At 41.7% G+C, this 19,597-nt stretch overlaps 1 protein-coding gene across 6 annotated transcripts in view; it reads right to left on the bottom strand.

Moving 5' to 3' along the window:
• RGS6 (regulator of G protein signaling 6) overlaps window positions 1-11,830 on the bottom strand; it is a 109,327-nt gene extending 97,497 nt beyond the window's left edge. For all 6 annotated transcript variants that reach the window (XR_004240642.1, XR_004240643.1, XM_032111165.1 and 3 more), the window contains exon 1: window positions 11,727-11,830. Coding sequence is in view for 4 of the 6 variants with exons in the window: in XM_032111164.1 (XP_031967055.1) it covers window positions 11,727-11,805 (79 nt within the window). In the remaining 2 variants the exon portion in view is untranslated. The remainder of the gene's footprint in view (window positions 1-11,726) is intronic.
• Window positions 11,831-19,597: the final 7,767 nt, after the last annotated feature.

The following is a 19,597-nucleotide window of genomic DNA, read 5'->3' as shown; positions in this document are numbered from 1 at the left end:
AAAAGCTACTTGGATGCAGGACTTGAAGGCATACTGAGTAAGTTGGCTGATGACACTAAACTGGGAGGAGTTGTTGACTCCCTTGAAGACAGGAAGGTCCTGCAGAGAGATCAGGACAAATCACAGGGCTGTGCAATCACCAGATGGACAAAATTTTAACAAAGACAAGTGCTGGATTCTGCACCTGTGATGGGGCAACCCTGGATCAATGGACAGACTAGGGAGCAAGAGGCTGGAGAGCAGCACTGCGGAAAGGGACCTGGGGCTCCTGGTCTCTGGCAAGTTGGATACGAGTCAGCAGTGCCCTGGCAGCCAGGGGTACATCAGAACAACCGGGCAAGGGAGGGGATTGTCCTGCTCTGCTCTGCACTGGGGTGGCCTCACCTCGAGTGCTGGGGGCAGTTTTAGGCACCACAATATAAGAAGGATATAAAACTTACAGAGAGTGTCCAAAGGAGGGCTACAGCGATTGTGAAGGGCCTTGAGGGGAAGCTCTATAAGGAGGGGTTGAGGTCACTTGGCTTCTTCAGCCTGGAAGAGACTGAGGGGTGACCTCATTGCAGTCTACAGCTTCCTTGAGAGGGGAAGAGGAGGGGCAGACACTGATCTCCTCTCTGTGGTGATCAGTGACAGGACTTGAGGAAATGGCATGAGGTTGCATCAGGGAAGGTCTTTAGATTGGATATTAGGAAAAGGTTCTTCACCCAGAGAGTGGCTGGGCACTGGAACAGGCTCAACTGGAACAGGGAAGTGGTCACAGCACCAAGCCTGTCAAGTGTCAAGAAGCATTTGGACAATGCTCTCAGGCACTTGGTGTGATTCTTGGGAAGTCTTGTGCAGAGTCAGAAGTTGAACTTTGATGATCCTTGTGCATCCCTTCCAACTCAGTATATTCTATGATTCTGCGAGACATACTTTAAAAACAGAAACTCATTAATTTGCTTATGTATCATGGATAATAACAAAGGTAACTGAGAGCTTACTGGAATCCTTTCTTGATAAGCATCTTCCTCTTGCACACTTGTCCTCCACTAGGCAAATGAGTACCATGAGTGGTCAGTGTGGTGCTTCACCTCAGAGGGTGGCTGTGAAGCAGGATCAGAGAGGTTACATAACCCCTGCACTTAGCACTAGCACAGCTGTTAATGAAAATTTCAGATAATTCTGGTTTTCATTGTTCAAAAAGGTTGTTAAAAGCTTGGGTAAGGGTCCAGGGGAGAAGCACAAGAAGAATTAAAGCTGTGGGAAAGGTGCTTTGAAGTCAGGCATGCTTTCAGAGACACAATTTATTAAAAACTTCACAAACAGAAAGTGAAGTGGCTATTTCACTGCAGTGACTAAGTATTTTTTGTGGAGGAGAAGTATCTTCATTGTCAAACATAACACCAGGTTCGATACCAGAACCTTCTCTGGACAAAGTCAGACCAGCAACAAAGAACAGCTTTAGGGCATGTTACTACTTTTTGAAGGGTGACAGTAACTTTTTTAAGGTGACAGCAAGATTTTTTTTACTCCAGGCATTTTTTAAATTGGATACTGTCTCATAAGATCTACAAATGTAAAGAGGCTTTGAGCCAGGGAAGCTGTGTGTCAAACCTAGACAATTTTACAGCTCTCCAAGAAAGCAAGCCCCTGTTTCAAAAACCCAATGCTCTTTGGAGCTCTAAAATCAACTCTTCCTACTCAAAAAAACCAAACAAACACAGTATCAAATTATAATGCACTACCCATGTAGCAATGACGTAAATGATGAACATGAGATGCTACAGTGCAAAATTACAAATCATATCTTAAAAGATTTAGTCTTCAGATTCTGTTTTTTTCTGTTTGACAAAAGAAATAATCTTTGATGAACAGGCCACTATCCAATTCATTTGCTTCAGTAATGATAGCCTTGTGATCAAAATTTTAGCAGAACACAGTAACTTTTATTTTCTATAGCCACTACTGCTTCCTTAGAAAGCTCACCTGTCACTGTCTCTCTGATAGGAGAAAAACAGACAACATTCAACAAAACACTGGACATTTGGCAGATCTCATTTGTTAAAAAGTGTGGTTCCCCATCAGTCAAACCTACTCAGGAAAATAGGAATGAAACGTACTGAGTAGCTAGGGCAAAAGTAAAATATCATGCAAGAAAAAGCCCATCAGAAATTAGTCACTCGGTGAATTTGACAATCATTTTGGCATCAACCAGCACACAACTGAGTTTCCAAAAAATAAAAAAGGAAAAGACCAAGAGAGACAATCCGATCCACAATAAAATAGGTTCAAGAATAATAGAATTTCTATGCAATACCACACAATACCCTACAATAATTGGATGTAAAACCTTCCACTGCTAGAAACACGTGACTTTCCTCATCAGCCTATGTTATTTTTTTGCCTGTGAACATAATTAGTGTATTACATTAACCAACTTCTCAAAGTTTCCTGTCAGTTTTATTACTCATTCCTAGGTAAGAGTTAGTTTGCAATCCTGACCATATTGTGGAGGTATCTACATGGAGAAAATTCTTACAGTGTAAGTGACCTTGCAATGGAGCTGAATCCTGAGACTCTCTTCCAGCAAAGCACCCAGCCATCAAACAGGAATTAACTGAACGAAGACCTAATTGCTTAGTTTTATTGCTCTGCAGGACCAAAATATAATTTTCTTCTCTGCATGTGGTAGTGAATCATACATCAAAAATATCCAAGCTCATCAGTTCACACCATACTCAAAACAAATCCATGGGAAGCCAGCATGCAGTTTTGAGAGATTTATCCACGCAGGAAGAAAAAACCCAAAGAAAACATGCAAATGTATATATTTATAGCAATAGATATACATGGAAAGCCTGAAAGCTTTTTGTTGTCCCTTTCCTTTTTCTTATAGAAGGTTCTAAAGCCAATTCTTGGTGCTTTCAGGTGCAAATACACAACAGACCAAAGAGCTGTGTATTTCTACTGGAACAGGCAGAATAAAACAAGCTATTCATCGACCATTCAGGGTATCCACATGAACCAGGCCATACAGTTTGTCCAATCTAGAACTATGCCAACCCCCTTGGCCTACAGCCTCTTGTGGAGATGTATTCTCACTGCCCAGTGCAGCTTTCAGCTACAGTGATTTCTGGCTATTTATGGCTAGTAAAAATAAGCTGGTGGTCTATGTAATTCCTGGTACTATTTAAAGCAAAAAAGCAAACCCATCCCTTCCTTTTCACCTCACCCCCAAGAGCTACATTAATAGTAACTTTAGTGTGGTAACTGAGATATATCAAACATACAATACTCACCTATCAAATCTAACATGTAAAAATTATTTATGAGACTGGAATTACAGTTATTGAAGCTAACTTCTGCATTTTACAGTATAGAAGCTAACTTCTATAATTACAGTTTAGAAGCTAACTTCTGCATTTCTTTATAACAACACACTGATTAAAGTCAGAAAATTTAAATCCTAGAAGAAACTCTTAGGTTTTTTGCAAAATAAACTCTTTAGGTAAAATGCAAGTAAGAATCTCCTCAATAAATAATACCCTGAAAATTACTTTGACTTAAAAAAGGCAAAGAATGCCAGATAACAATGAACAGAATCTATGCATGGAATAAAGAGGCAGAGGTATTCACCCAGTAATGTGAGTGGGTTATTTTTCTAATGGTTGGAATAGCATTGAATTAGAGCAACAGATTCAAAGTAAGGGCTGTCAATCTACACTCAAAAGATTTGTGCCTTCACACTGCTATTGATTATCATTGTGCTTTTACATATTGTTGCTTTTGCACTACCTCAAAGTAAAACTGGGTTGTCTAAGGGTCAGATCCCCCCATGCTCCTCAGGGCGGATGTGGCTTCTCGGGCACAGTGGGAGCAAAGCTGCTCTGCTGTGAATCGGATGCTTTGCAGCCCACAGGAATGCTGGAGGCAGGGCAGAAACAAAGCAAGATGTGTGAAAAAACAAAACCGTGTTGGTAGATCCTTCACCACACAACTCCCAGGTTGCTATGAAGTGAAGACAGGAGAGGTGAAGTACTGCAGCTTGAGTGCAGTCTGCTCAACACTCACATCCAAAAAACAAAGCCACACAGTTCTTATAATTAATCTCTGCTCTTTTGCTGTGTCATTCAGATCTGGAAACAACCTTCTGTAATAAAGCTATGCTTTTGAAGATGAGATGAATGCAGAAAAGCATTGATCATTCATCCCTACGTATTTCTACAGGCATTGAAATATTGTTGACTTTTCTTTTTAATGCTTTATTCATTAGCCACAATATTCCATCAGCTAAATGCTGTGTTTCAGAATAAAAATGCAGTCAGCAACAAGACCCTTCTTAATATCCAATTTTTTTTTTATTTATTGTGGCTGAATTACCAATTCATTTAAACACTGGAATTCAGCAGGTAATTTGTCATGAAATCTGTCTCTATTCCAGCTTTTAGTCTCAACTGAAAGATTGAAAAGGCCTAAAAGCAAATGTTGGTAGGGGAAAAAAAAATAAAGCCATTTTTAATAGATCTGCTTTGTTCCAGGCTCATAGCTTTCATTTATTGCTTTCCACTCCAGCAATTTTTATGATCATGCTCATCAATAAGAAGAATTATAATTTTGTGTTCTAGTTTCTGCCCACATGGCTGGAGGGTTGTCTTGGGTTTACTTTCCCTTTTGACATCATCTCTGCTGTCCGGAAAAAGCAGACAAGTCACTGCAGAAAAATACAGCTGGACCATTTGGTGGTTTGGGTGATTTTTCATTGTAGTTTTATTGGCCACAGGAATATCCAAGCAGCATAATTATTTAAGTTTGTGATTCAGCATAGCTTCACTTGACAGATGCAGAGGTTCAAATCACAGCAAGGACAAGTAGGACCAGAAAGTACCTTCACAATTCTAATGTACAGAAGTTAAACTTCTCATAATATGCTGGACTTTAGCACTTAAGAAACCTTTTTATTGACTGAAATAATACTAAAGCCTCAGGACTGGTTTCATAAGTGTTTCAGTGGCCTAAGCCAGATTTTAATGCAACCCCCTGCTGTGACGTGCACTTCCTCCAGTATTTTTCATCTCAGGTGTGACTACTTTCAAGTGCTGTCATATGAAACATATGAAGAGTGTTCAATTTTGGTAATTTTAAGTGATGGTTAATTTTATTGAATGATTTAGGATTTATCCTATAGTGCAAGCATACACTTTTTATGGGATATGTAAGCTTCATGTGATGTACACGCATGCTTTTTTGGAGATTAGCAGTCCTGAAGAGGATGGCAAAATTACGAACAACACACATGGAAGTAGCATCAACAGCCAGCTGTGAAAACCATCCTTCCTCTCCAAGCTCAGAGCAGCTGCCAAGTCACACGTACCCCAATATTTGGGCTGGGTTTACGCCACACAGCAAGGAAGGACCACTATGATGGAACAAGCAGGACACAAAATGCACCAAATGAATGCCCCCTGAGCTGGGAAAGCACAACACAGACACAGCACTTGTGAGGAAGGTGAGCAGCTGCATGATGTGAGCTGTAGCTTGGTTGCAGCAGAGGGCAGTGATACACAAACACTAGCAGTCCTCGCTCTGCACAGCACCTACAAATGCAGAAACTTGTCCTTGGTTATTTCTAGCATGCAACACTTACCGCTCTTAGGGTTACTCTTACCAAAAACTGTGCACTATTTACATATATTTAGGTGTACACATGTGCAGATGGACAGAAAGATATATTGAATATCCACTGTTTAAAATGGCTTTCTCCTATTTATTTGACAACCACGTCCTATTTGAACTATCTGCTATCCCCCTAGTACTCTGAAATCAAATCCTTCAAGCTTTTGCTTCACAAGGTGGTGATTTGCATCGTTACAACAGGCACAAAATTGCTACACTTCAGGGAGCTGATTTTCATCTTTTCCTCCCTCATCCTTCTCACCATTTGAAAGGTAGGAAGCTGGATGCAGTTAAGGAGAAAAAGGGAGGGAGGACAGAGCTGAGGATGAAGACAGCGTAAGACTTTGACTCCTTAACTGGGTTAATTTGTCTCCTGGCATGCAAGTAGAGAGCTTAAGAGAAAACTACAGGAAAAAAAAATAATTGCAAGACATGTGCTACTCATGTAATTGCTGACATGTCTAACGCTGCGTGATTCATGGAAGCTTTGAAATAATAGACTTCTTATTGAGGGATGGAGGGATTACATTTCCATTGGGTGCAATTTGAAGAGATGCATAAAAGAAGGAAATGTAAGTTGTTATGAAGAAGCCCAGTCTTGACTTGAATTAGTTTAAATGCAACTTGCTCAGAACAATTGATTTTTTAATGAGAAATAAATGGATCTGTATGTCCAACCAGTGTTTGGCAAACCAGTTTCCACCAAGCAATTGCTAAACTGCTGAATTTACTGTGCAGCATCTGCTCTATAGAAATGTGGAAAACCATCAAAAATTATACAGTATGTACATATAAACATATGTCAATTTTAATCCATGAGCATGTTCTTTATATCCTACACAAATCTGAAAACACCCAGTATTACCTTGGATATTGATTTAAATTTCGGGGGGTTTTTTTGTTTGTCCGTGTTTTTTTGTTGCTTATTTTAACTAAATAGACTCATTCATGCTTAGCAAAAGATTGAACTTGGTTTAGATTTGGGACTATCTACATCTACTAACTTTGCCTGAAATAGAGTCAGTTCCACATTTCAAGTGTCCTATTTTTCAAAGCAAAACTACATAGCAAAGACAAAATATCTAGAATGAAACTACCCAAATGCTGAAGGAAATCTTTATCAGACTCAGTCCTGCAGTGAAAGCCCTGTGTTAAGGTGATGCAAGCAGCTGGACAGACAGCCTAGGGAAGCCAAACCTATTGGTAGTCAAGCTCATGGAGACTTTGGTCCCAGTGACAGTAGTTTCCAAAAAGCACCAAGGCAAGTTCTACCCCAGAAGAGAAGCATTAAGAAAGCAAACATTCTGGCCAAGACTCAACCTTGCAGCCTGCTAGGTGATGGGTGCTGGCTCTTACCACTATTTCCAGTCCTAGGCCTGCTCCCCATGCCACAACAACATTTTTCTGTACAGTTCACCTGAACAGGGGCCTTTCAAACTCTGGACATGAGAAACTTATTTCTCCCTTGGGCCTCTGGCTGCTATATCTGCATGAGAGGTGTGCTTCAGCTCCTCTGAAGGGAAAAGACAACACCCTCAGACTGGCCCCAAGGGAGCTCAGTTCACAATGGGTGTACAAAGTTCTCCAGCAGAACTTGTCTGTTTTGAACTACATCATCAGGGAACATTATCAATAATGAAGTCTCTCTTTCACAACACCGTGGGATTTCCATATTCCATCCAAATGTGCTTTCTTTGAGTAAGTGACATTCTGATGTGTTCTGGGACAACTCCATAGGCATTTGCCAAGACACATGCCGGCTTCTTCAGACAGAGACACACAGCAGTTTAAACTTGGTTTAGCTCATGAGTCTCGAGTAGCAACAGGCCATCTGGCACATTTCAGTAAAATTGGCATTTTCTGCTGAGAGAGGTCCATGGCTTATATAAGAAAGACATGGCAGGACAGGAGTGAAATGCACTGGCAGGGCTGTGTGCACTAAGCTTGCGTGGCAGCTCTCAATCCAAGCCAGTACAGGCAGGGCACAATCCATCAATCCACCCACAGCACAGAGGCAGCGCTGGGAGCACAGCAAGGGGACAAGTGAGTGCTGGGGTGAGGGTCAGGAGCAGAGCACGAGCAAGGGACCGGCCATGGGACTGCTGCTGGGAGGAGGAGGTATCATTCAGAATGGAGCTGTGGGGACAGCCACGTTTGAAGTCATGGGGTATGGATCAGAACTAAGCTGTATCAAAACCTCTTGGGAGGAGGGCAGAATAGCGCAAAGATTTTAGACTGCATGCCTCCCTTGGATTACGGTAACAAAGATGCTGGTACACAGGATCAGCCAGTACAAAAAACCCAGGAGACACTACAGTGAGGTTGGGAATGTGGGGCAAATTGGGAAGCATGAAGGAGGCTTTTTGTACTGGAAAGCTCAGCTGTTGCAGTGCTGACTTCTTTCTGACTTGTTTTGGCAATGTTGTATAAGACCAAGTCTGAACCAGTGGGAGGAAAATTTGTATGTGTTTGGTCCTCCTACCAAAAATGAGGTTAGTTTTAAGATGCAATTATATGAAAATCAAAAAAAAGATGAGAAAGCCAGTTTTGTTGCTGGTTAGTATAATGAAATGTTCCTACAAGAGTCTGATGACTGGGAAAATAGAATTAACAATTCATTTACAGAAACAAAACCTTTACTGAGAAAACTTTCTCACTAGAAGACAAATGTGCAACTCCATTTATTGCAGCAACTGCCATCATGTGCACTGGCTGACAACCCATTCTGGGCACGGATCACAGCACTACTCAAACCCTGCCCTCAGGCATTTTTTCATTCCATACTCTGAACGTTGGACAACGTCTGTCACACGCACACAGGTGCCACACAGACTGGTCCCATCCTACTTTCACTCTCTATGGCTTGCCTGTAAAAGTGAAGACTTAACCAAGAAGACAAGAGTGTGATGTGTGCTCCTTTGACTGACCTACTTCGAGTCAAAAGACTGGGAAGGGGATACACAAGTCTACTTCCAATGCAGATTGAAATGTGTCTTTGGCACAGCAACCCCACACAGACTCATCATACATTCAAAAAAAGTTTTTCATCCTTTTTCCCAGATTTCTGTTGTCAAGAAAGGGCCATTATTGATAACTCCCTGAGGATCCTTCTCCTTGTGTTACCCAATACCTCATTCATACCTAAGGCATCAGGACAGATGAAAGCAAAACAGAGATGAGCAGCTCTTTCCCTGGTATTCAAACTTTAAATCAAACACCCACTTCACTGTACTATAAACAGAGCTGCCAGTTTGGAGCATCAAGGCACTCCTGTAATACTTATTTTCCTTTAAGATTTTATATTTCTCCTGTGAAAAGCAATTACAATAGAAGTGTCAAGCAAAAATACATTCCTGTTAATCACAGTCACTGTGAGCCTGCCAAGTAAATCACATCTCAGAGTTGCTGTTCCATTTTTCAGGTAGAAATAAAAACTGTGTGAGAATGCCATGGTCTAGAATTGAGCTCTTCCCAAGAGGAGGTACGAAGTTTTTGAAAATACAAGTTCTTCTCCTGTGTTCATGACATTGTGTGGAATTAGACAAGCACTAAAACTGAGTGTCCAATGACCGTAAGAGTAATTCAGGTTGGAAGGATCCTCTGAAGGTTGCCTAGCCCAACCTTCATGCAAAGCAAGGCCAAATGCACAGTTAGGTCAGACTGCTCAGTTCAGCCAGGCCCAGGGGTTTCTGAACAGCTGCAAACCACTGGTTCCACAGCTTCTCCAGGACACTGGGCCCATGCTCAGCTGCTCTGACCATGAACAATTTTCTTCCTATATCCAAATATAGTTGGGATTTCTTTCCCTGCAACTTGTGTACATTGTCTTTGGTACTTTCACCATGCACTCCTGAGAAAGGATCTGACCCTGTCTTCTCTCATTCCCTACAGCTTTTCCTTCCCCAGACTGAACAAACCTCATGTCCTCAGCTTCCATACAAATGTAGGTGCTCCTGTCTCTTCACCAATCGATCACAGTCACTGATAACATTTATACATTTCTTTTGGTTTTGGTCTACAAATAGGCACCTCTACGCTTCTGAAAAGACAAATAACAAATGGCGAAAACTTTGGGCTCTCCACTGGGCTGTTACTTTCCCATACTTTTCAAACTCAGAGGCTTCATGCACTGTCCATGTGTCACAAGGGAGCTGCCTTAAAATAACCTGGAGGGAATGGTACTGAGCTTGTTCCCCTCCAAATCTGAGAATTTCTATGGGCTTTGAAGAGAGGTTTTGTTCTTATTTTATCTTCATCTTTACACAATTCTTTGTGTTGTGAAAACTAGCCATTTCAAGATGATGCAATCGCAACTGCTGTTCCAAAACTGAGTGCAAGGGAGCAGTTTTCATCACACCAGAGAGCTGCTAACCATGGTTTAAAAATGCTGTGAGGCCTCCTGTTTCCTTCTGAATAACACGTGGTGGCGTGGTGATTAGATCAATTACCTTTATAATGCTATGAATTTTAACTGGAATATCAGAAACCTCTTTTAGCTGAGTCAATCTTAAGACATCAAGTCTGTGTATTGCAGACTTGAGCTTATGGAAGGGGTTTTCAAATCAGATAAATGATTATTTTCCCCAGGAACCTTCAGGAACACTTAGTTCATACTTGATCCAGCCATAACCTGGAATTTAGTAATGCAATTTTCACATCTCCTTTTAGAGCCATGTTTCTTTTCCACTGTAAAACCCTAACTGTGCAACTGCCAGTTAGAGAGTCACCACCCTGAAATCAATTTCAATCAGAAGAGCCTGTTGCTCAATAAAAAGAAATTGACACTGAGATGCATTTAAGTATAAACGTCAGTCCAATTTCCATATTCCCTGATTATCCCCAAGAACCGTGTAGATTTGTATTCCATTCCCGTAGCTTAAGCTGGACGTACAAGGAAATCAAAACACACTCTTGAATTAATCAAAACAACTTTAAACTCCGTTCAATCCAACCATTTTTACAGCAAAAAAATTTTTAAGTCCTTCAGCTCACATACACCCCTCTGCAATGGCTTGGCAGCAGCTGCACTGCCACCATCCCTGTTGACAAGAGGTATTTCCCCATTACATTACAAAAGGATAAAAATCCCAAGAACAAGAAAGGTCCCTTTGAATTGCCCATCTTCTCTCAGTTTTTGGTGCTGTCTATATGGAACAACGCAACTTTTGCATTTTTAGTGACCATTTGAATTTTACTGCAGCAAACTCACAGTCACAGAGAACGATGCCCTTCATTTTTCAGAACAGGAGGGGAAACTTCTCTAAACAGACTTAGTGTATGTATCTGGTCTGATTTGGAAAGAGACTCTGCAAAACAGAAAACTGTATTTGTTTTACAAAGATACACAGCATTGTAAATCTCAGGAGTAGCTGGGTATCTCACACTGGACAACAGTCTTCTGGTGGAGAGAGAGGAAATAGTAGTTTTGTAACACTGTAGTCAATACTACAATTGAGTCAGTGAAAACAGGTACCAGAAACCCAAGTACAATGCCTCCATACAATTTACATCACCCTGAATAAACTCATCACCTATCAATGGCACAGATCTTCATTGTACTGGAAGATACTCTGTCTGGAAATACATGGAGGAATGGTTTTGTACTCTGACTCCCCATTTCTGCACCATCCACACTTTTGTATATAGAGCTTTATCAAAGCAGCACACATGCATAGAAGGTATTTCATATTCCTCTACCTGTGATCAAAGTCCAGTAAGAGAATCCGGGTATGAGTGAGGAAACAATTTCAACTTTCTTTCCTGACCTCTTCTCTAAGATTGTCCTTCCCCTGTCATAGGGAATGACACTTACTGGCCATACTCTGATAGCCGCAAAAACTACATAACACTTTTTAATAACTCACTCCAAAGAAATATAAATGCTTGTTTACTAAACAGAACTAAGACACCTTTGTTCAATACTTCAGCCTGTAACAGAATGACATATAGAAAAATTAAGCAGAGGGGGGCATTTTTTCCTCACATTCCTTCTTTTCTGTGGCTTTAGTATGTTTGTTTAGAGCCAGCAAGTACCAGCTCACATTCTCTTCTCTGCCAGCTGGGGTTCTTACCGGTGACGACACTGGGGATTTTGGACAGAAAGCTCTTGACAGTGCGGATGGGAACTCCACCTGTTTTGTCATCCTGCATTCTTGTAACGATGTCTTCAATCTGTCAAAAGAAAGGGAAGACTTGGTGGTTTATGCAATATGGTGACTTTAATGCTTATATACCATGAGTGCTTTGGAGCCCTGCTGGTAGAATGGGCTTCAAATACACCATTGTGTATTACTGCACAAACACAGGTAGAGACACAGCTACCTGCCCAAATTCAAACCCTGAGATCAGAAACCATGAGACAACATAGACTAACTTTGAAGGCAGTGGTCAGATACTGACAATCCAACTGCAACTGCACTTCTTTTGCTGACCAGTGGTGATAGAAAGGTGCTGTTTGCTCCACAGATGAACTGGGTTGCACTTCAACCAGTTTAAGGAGGTTCACATCCAATCCACTTTCCCCTCTGCTCCCACGTTTGTTTGAATCCTCAATACTATAACCTTAGGAGAGCTTTCATTTTCCAAAGAGTCCCAGACAGTCACCAACTGCTTATGGCTTGAGAAGATTGGAAGATGGAACAGCTGCAGGAGGACTTCCCCTGCCTCGTTTTGTTTGCTAGGATGGTACATGCCCATGGTCAGCATACAAAGTAAATAACCAAAAGCAAAATGATTGTAGAGAAAAACTTGTTGGATTTCCACAGCCAAGCTACCTTTTAGTTCCCAGGCACACACATAATCCACCACATACAGAAAAAAACATGATCATCTTCAAAAGCCATGGCAATCAGAGGATCCAGTTACTGGGGGAACGAGCTTAACCCTCCTCCTGCTTACTCTGAAATGGGAAGGGATTTTTGCTTCTTTTAAGGCTACTCCCCATGCATTTACTCGAAGGCAATGCCAGGGAGAACAAAAAGCTGAACATAAACACAGTGCAGAAATTCAGTATCTCCAAAAACTCTCTTCAAGCTAATAAGGACTCAGAAGCCCAACAAAAATAGACCCAAAGCTGTTGTCTCTGTTAGCTCAAGCAGTCAACAGCACAGCCCCACCCACTGTTGTTGACAGGTGGCCAAGGGCAGCCAGACAGGGAGCACAGCTCTGATTTTACCTAAAGATTTCCTGCTCACAGATGCTACAGAACAGAGCCACAGCAGAGAGGTTACACCATGGGAGCACAGCCCCTCTCTCTCCTACAGGCACAGCCTAAGAGCTCAACATGCTCTCTCCATCTCTGGGAAGCCACTTCATTTACATACGCAAGTGAGTTTTTTTTCACAGATTTAACACCTACATTTCAAAACAAGTTTAATTTCAAGTCTTCCCGAGGTGGTAAGACAATCTCCCAGCCAACTTCAGGCACTGAATTTGATCACTGTGTTTTTAACCTCAGGTTACCACTTAACTGAACTGTTCACACCTTGTTTATATATTACTTTTAATTTAACACATCGTGAACAAATTCTCAGTGGGAATGAAGTCACAAAGATGAAAATATCCTGACATATTCAACATACTACATGAGCTTTGGGTACTTACACAGTTAATTTGTGATAAAATAACGATACTTTCCCTCAAACGAATCACTATGAAAATTAATACTCCTTTTCTCCTTTGCCAGAGCCTCATGCAGAGTTTGCTGATCAAAGCATTGGGCTTTTTCCCAGTCTGAGGATATCTGGAGAAGTAACTGCTCATCTCTGATACCCAGAGGGTATCTGGAAAAGTAACTGCTCCACTAAAGAGTGGACAAAAAGCATTTCATTTTGTTGAGAGGAGCCTGACAGCATCACTTGTTATCAGAGTTGTTAGCAACCCAGACCTACAAGGCTACAGTGCTCCAACATCAGACCTATCGGGTGACAGGGCAGCTCAGTCACCTGTGAAGGGTGGACCAAGAGCCACAAAATCTCAGAATGGGTCAGGCTGAAGGGGACCACAGTGGGTGATCTGGTCCAACCTCCCTGCTCAAGCAAGGTCATCCTAGAGCACATGGCACAGGATAGCATTTAGATGGTTCTTGAGTATCTCTGGTGAGGGAGACAGGACAGCCTCTCCGGGCAATCTGTTCCAGTGCTCAGTCACCCACACAGTAAAAAACTTTTCCTCATGTTCAGGTGGAACTTCCTATGCATCAGTTTCTGCCTACTGCCTCTTACCCTATTGCTTGGCACCATTGAAAAGAGCCTGACTCCATTCTTAGTCTTAGACTTCATCCAAGAAGGTCAGCCAGACTAGGAACTGCTTCCGCAAGGCAATGAAAAACCCTCTGTGTTACCAACTACTTATGTGTCTTCATCTGTATGTACTTGCAGCTGACATCAGAGAAAGATTTTTCCATGCATATTAGGAGGAAGCTATTTTGAAATGTGTTATGAGTACCCTATGTCTCCAAGGAACACTTAGAGGCTTCAAGAATCATGAGAATAATGTTTGGTAAAACTGTTGTTTTCTCTTTTTTTATTTGAATGAAAAGTTCAGAATGAAAAATGAGATAAAATAATTAATTCAATGCAGGAAAATTAACTTTTTACTCTTTTGCTCACTATAAGCTAGAGGAACACCAGCATGATTTATGCCATTAACACTCCAAGTTCAATTTCAAGCAAAATAAAACTTTAATTAGCTTAAAAGAAAGACATATTATTTTTATGTAAACTATTCCACATTTCAAGCAATCAGGCAGGCACTGGTGTCTCAAATGGGGTCATTAATTTCAGTTTCAGCTACAATTACAAATACCTACTACATTTTTAAATAAAAAATAAACAAAGCTACCCTAGAGAGAACTCCTTCCCAAAAGGCTCCTTCTTACTCTTGCCTTCTAGCCTGACTACACTAGGGGCACTTACTGCTCTCCTTATTTCTAGTTGTTGGATGTTTCTTTTCTCCTTTCCTTTCTACTCAAATACCACACCTCCGTTCTTTCCTTTCTCTCATCTGATCCAGACATGACTACACATATCATCCTCCTACAGCATGCCCAGAATTTTCAGTCTGCTGCCCAAGAGCCCACAGGATTACAAGACCCTGGTTGTACACACTCTTTCCATTCCCAACACGCTTTTCTTGTGCTCTCCAGCAAATTTCTGCACTGCTTGAAGAGGACAGCATGGCATACTCAAAAAAACATTTGACAATCATTTAATCCTTTATTAAAGTTACAATCAAGTTTTAATTAAAATATTAAAAACCTGTATCTGGCAACCTGTTTTCAGTTTTTGTTCAGTTCGCTACAAAGAGAAGATCTGACCCTTTGTAGATCCTTTGTTTTGCACCCACCCAACACTTGCAGATATTACCACCCTGGATCCAAATTCCTGCTGAGCTATGGAAATGTTTCACAAACAAGAGATAGAGTGACAAAGCAGAAAAAAAGTGATCATTAGAGCTTCAAGCATAGAGAAAAGCAAAGAGGGAACATGAAGTGTGAAGGTCACTTTCATGAAAGCTTTTAATCTTAACTTTTAAGAGAGTTACCTAGACACTCGAGTGCTAATGATTCTCTCTTCAGCTTCTGCATGTCATTAAATACCCCTTAGGCTTCCCTCTCTGGCAGACAGGGAATGAGAGTCCTTGGACAGCTCATTTCATCAGGCTAGGAGGCAGAAACAAGTGCAACAAAGCATTCTTCATTTATCTCTCCTAAATGAGCAAGCTTCAGTGAACTAAATTCTGCCCAACAAAAGTCGTGGTAAGAATGGGCAATGCTTTTTGGGTTTTTTTTCTATGATGGGGGTCACTGCTATTTCAATCTAGTCTGATTTTGTAAAGGGAACTGTCATTCTTCTCTCCAAGTGGATTCTGGGTCAGTATCTTCACAAGAAAGCCAGAGGAATTCATGTATCTGCTGTCACCGTTAGCTACACACTGTAATGTATGCCTAACAAACTAGATCTGCTTTTCCTCCTGACTGGTTGCTGACATCTCTGCTCCTCACATTTGTCCAGAATGTTTTTTATTCCTCATTATCCCACTCTCGATGCATTGAAAAGGGCTTCTGGCTTCTGGAACACATTAGTGGAGACATAAACTACTGCAGGTAGCTTATGAGAGGCTACCAATATATTCTGTTACACAGAATGTGCTGGGAATTCAATGTATATATTGCTAGCATTCATTAGACCTTCTTTTCCACTATCAGCACTTTTGCTGGCCTAAGGAGGCTGAAGGCACAAAGTAGAAGACCTTGAATTTCTGTCAGAGCCAAGATGTCTATCACTGGAAGATGAGAAGTCCTTTTTCTGGGGCAGGAGAGAACAAAAGATTACATTTGTTGATGCATTAGAATAACTAAGTGACATAATACAACAACAAATGTAACAACCACAGCCTGGCAACTCTGGGTCAGTGTCACCTAACATCCCATTACCATTATAAGAGGGAAAATGACTCTTAACTTTGCAGTAGCTTTTCTTTCTTCCAGCACCAAGGTAAAGCAAGGTTCTGCTTCAAGTTAGCACACACAGCCTCACTGAGTCCTGGTCAAGGTTGACCTTGAAGGTGACATACTGAGAGAAGGGCAAGTTACACATGGAAAAGAAAAGCTACCAGTTCCCACCTCCCACAGCCCCACAGCCAGACGCCACCAGCAGCTAATGGAGCTCCCTGGCTGAACATGTTCAATGAGACTGAGTGATGACCACATAATGATGTCAGAGGCCCTCACGGTCCCATTTTGCCATTTTACTTTGTGAGTTAATGAGGAAAACAGTGCCCTTTTCAAATTCTAGCATCTGAGTTAGATGTACATATTCCCTTGGACCCTGCAGGAAAGCTCCTGCTGCCTATTTGTGAATATTTCAGGATGTACCAGGTGCCTGTCTGATTACTCACAGCAGCCACCTTACCCTTGGGGCCTCCTGTCACCAGCTAACCTGTGGCTGGAGAATCTCCAAGCATCACTCATCAGTGCCAACATTAAACATATAGGGTTAGAGAGAACACTGTGCAGTTGCAAACATCCTCTCTGACCTGGCCAACAACAGCTCTCATGCATACTGGGGGAGCTCGATGGTACATGGAGCAAAGGATCAGGCTGTTATCAGCTAGCATGATGGCAATAATTACAAGCACATTTGATCTTTTCACTGAAGTATAAGTTTAAAAGAGACACTTTCTCACAGTGCCAAGTCTTACTCCCCTAAGTGTCTCTGACACTATCAGCATGCCAGTGCATTCTCCACCTGCTGACTCCTGCCATGCAGCCCACACATGCACAAACAAGGAAAGTTAATTTGACAAGATGCCTGAAGCCAGCTTGCTTCACTGGTCCAGTCAATTTCACTCTGCTCAAAAAATAAGAAGAAAAGGCTGAAAAATAAGGGCTATACAGCTCCCTTTGGCACCCTCAAGGGAGAAAGGACAACCTTGCCTCTGAGGCAATGATGGAAAGTGGCAGAGCAGCTCTGCCAGAGAACTGTGGTGTGGCCTTCAGCAATCAGCATCATCTACTTCTGTCCAAGTCTCCTCTCCTGCGTAACAGAGATAATACCAAACTACACAGGGGTGCTGAGATTTAGTTCAAAGATGTCTAAGAAGGAGTAGGAATGTCTTGGATAGCAGATGCCACACAGCTACAAAAGATACATTCCCCATCTCTGAGAACCTTTCACAATCCCAGCAAAACCAAGTGGCAGCAGAGCACGGATGCATCAGCTGGCAGGGCCGTTTGGCTGCTTCCCACCTGACCAACACCCAGTGACGGCTGAAGTCAGGCCACTGCTGGAACTTCCGCTCTTCCTGAGGGAGACGTCTCTGCCTCTTTTTAAAATTTCAGAGCTTATTTCAGATACAGGCAGAGTATGCCACATATCTCACTTAATTGGGAGTGTGTTTCAGGGAGGAAAGAAAATAACTGTGATCTTCAGAATGGGATGGTGAAACAGAGTTAATAATGTTACCTCGGAACTGGTAACATGCTTTAGCATTTATATATCTCTGCTGTGAATAGGAGGGTACCAGTGAAGAACAACCACCAAGGCATTTATCCTGATTAATTGTACGCTGCTGCTAATTCAGCTAGAGCTTCACAAAAGTGAGCATCTACTCACAAGTCATCACATGGAAGGACAGGTTTCACCACATCAATTGGATTATACAAAACAAACCTTAGGGAAAAACTGTGACGCTTACTGAGCTGCTGAGGTGCAACACCAGAGTCTGGAAAGTACCAGGCAGCAGTTTTTTGAGCAGACCGTGCCTCCCTAACACAGCCCACAGTGTCAGCTCTGCATGGCGCCCCCAGCTCAGGCCTGGGCTGCGTTACAAGAAAACGTAGTCATGGAAAATGAGAGCTGGAGCTACTCCCCTCAGGCACTATATGCACAGTTGGAAAACAGGGTTTAATATTCAGCAGAAAAACAAAGCATAGCAAATTAATTCAGCAAACAGAGATTCTCCAAATGAGCTGAACTAATGCAATTTTCTCCCTCCCCAAAAATCGAGCTTTTTAGCCCATCAGTGTCAACAGTGAGAAGCAAAAGACATCAATGTGTCAAGTGTTATGCAAACTCAATTTTTCATTAAAAACATTTTGACAGACAACTCCCGATGAGATCAAATTCTACATGAGCTATAATTGCTTAAAAGAGAAAGCTATTTTGGCATGTTAGAAAGCTGTGTAAAAATAAAAAGTAAACTCTTGCTTATTGATTGTGCTACTGTAATTACAGCAGCAAATGCTTGGGACTCTGTTCCACTACGCATCATAACAGAAGTATCTTGTGAACAGTGCTGCATTTCTCCCACATGCTTTCTACCTTTATGGCAAAGATGCCACATATATGCATATAATCAGCTTGAGAGATCTTACACCATTTAAAGAACAACTGCTCTAATTAAAACCTTCTAAGGCTAGCTCCAAAATAGACCAAATATTTACTTTGTTCCGTAAGCAGAAGTGTTAAGCTTTTTAAAATTGTAGGAAAGTATCATAATTATCCAATGAAAAGACAATATGAATTTTAAATAAAAGTCCAATGGAAACCAAGCGGCCACAGAATTACAACAGAGGTGTGAAGAAAGTCACACTTTTGTAAAAATAAAAAAAACAACAACAAAAACAAACAAACAAAAAAAACCACCTCTGCCACACAGTATTTATTGACTAGATGTGGCTTTTGTGTAACATATGAAATATGCAAATCTATGCACAGAAAAACACAAATTCAAAGATCATTTCAGCCAGGAAACCTGTAGGATGGAATGATCTACACACTGTTTCTCAGTGTGTGATCTGAATTGGAGGAACCACCACTTTGGGGAAGAAAAGGAAGAAGTTAGTGCCTGTGTTCTTTTAACAGTGCTGCTAAGGGAAGGCATTGGTGCTGGCGCCATTTGGGCTGCTGGTATCTGCTAGCTAGTGACAGAATAGAGCCTCCCAGATCATTTTTTACAGGTCACCAGTCACCTAGTACTAACTGCATCTGACCACGCCATCCTCAGCAAGATTTGAATGGATAATCCTGAAGTGCTCTGCAATGACTATCTGTGGAAAGAAGACTGAATCAAAACAAAGCAGCAGCATGGGTTGAAATATGAAGTAGTAAAGTTATAACAGGAAATCTAGAGCTGCACTTCTGGTAATATAATCACCATAGTCCCCATATACTAATAACAAGAAATGTTTGGGGGAGCATATGAGTAGGTGCTTTCCTTTGATGTGGTTTACTGGAGTCACTGACTGCAGGGACTGACAGCATCCTGCTGCCTCGCTCCAGCCAGGGTCCGACGCACAAGTTGCCATGGAAACAGCAGAGATTTTCTCTTCTGTTGCATCACTGCCCTGAATGCAAAACTACGCAGGTCTCCAGACTGCTCATACGGTGGCAAATGAGGAGCGGAGCAGACATGCTACCACAGCCCACATGGGGACTGC

Source organism: Corvus moneduloides, chromosome 6 (assembly GCF_009650955.1).
Source record: "Corvus moneduloides isolate bCorMon1 chromosome 6, bCorMon1.pri, whole genome shotgun sequence".
Taxonomy (NCBI): domain Eukaryota; kingdom Metazoa; phylum Chordata; class Aves; order Passeriformes; family Corvidae; genus Corvus; species Corvus moneduloides.
Note: the sequence above shows the minus strand (reverse complement) of the source record. Positions and strands in the feature narration are given on the sequence as shown.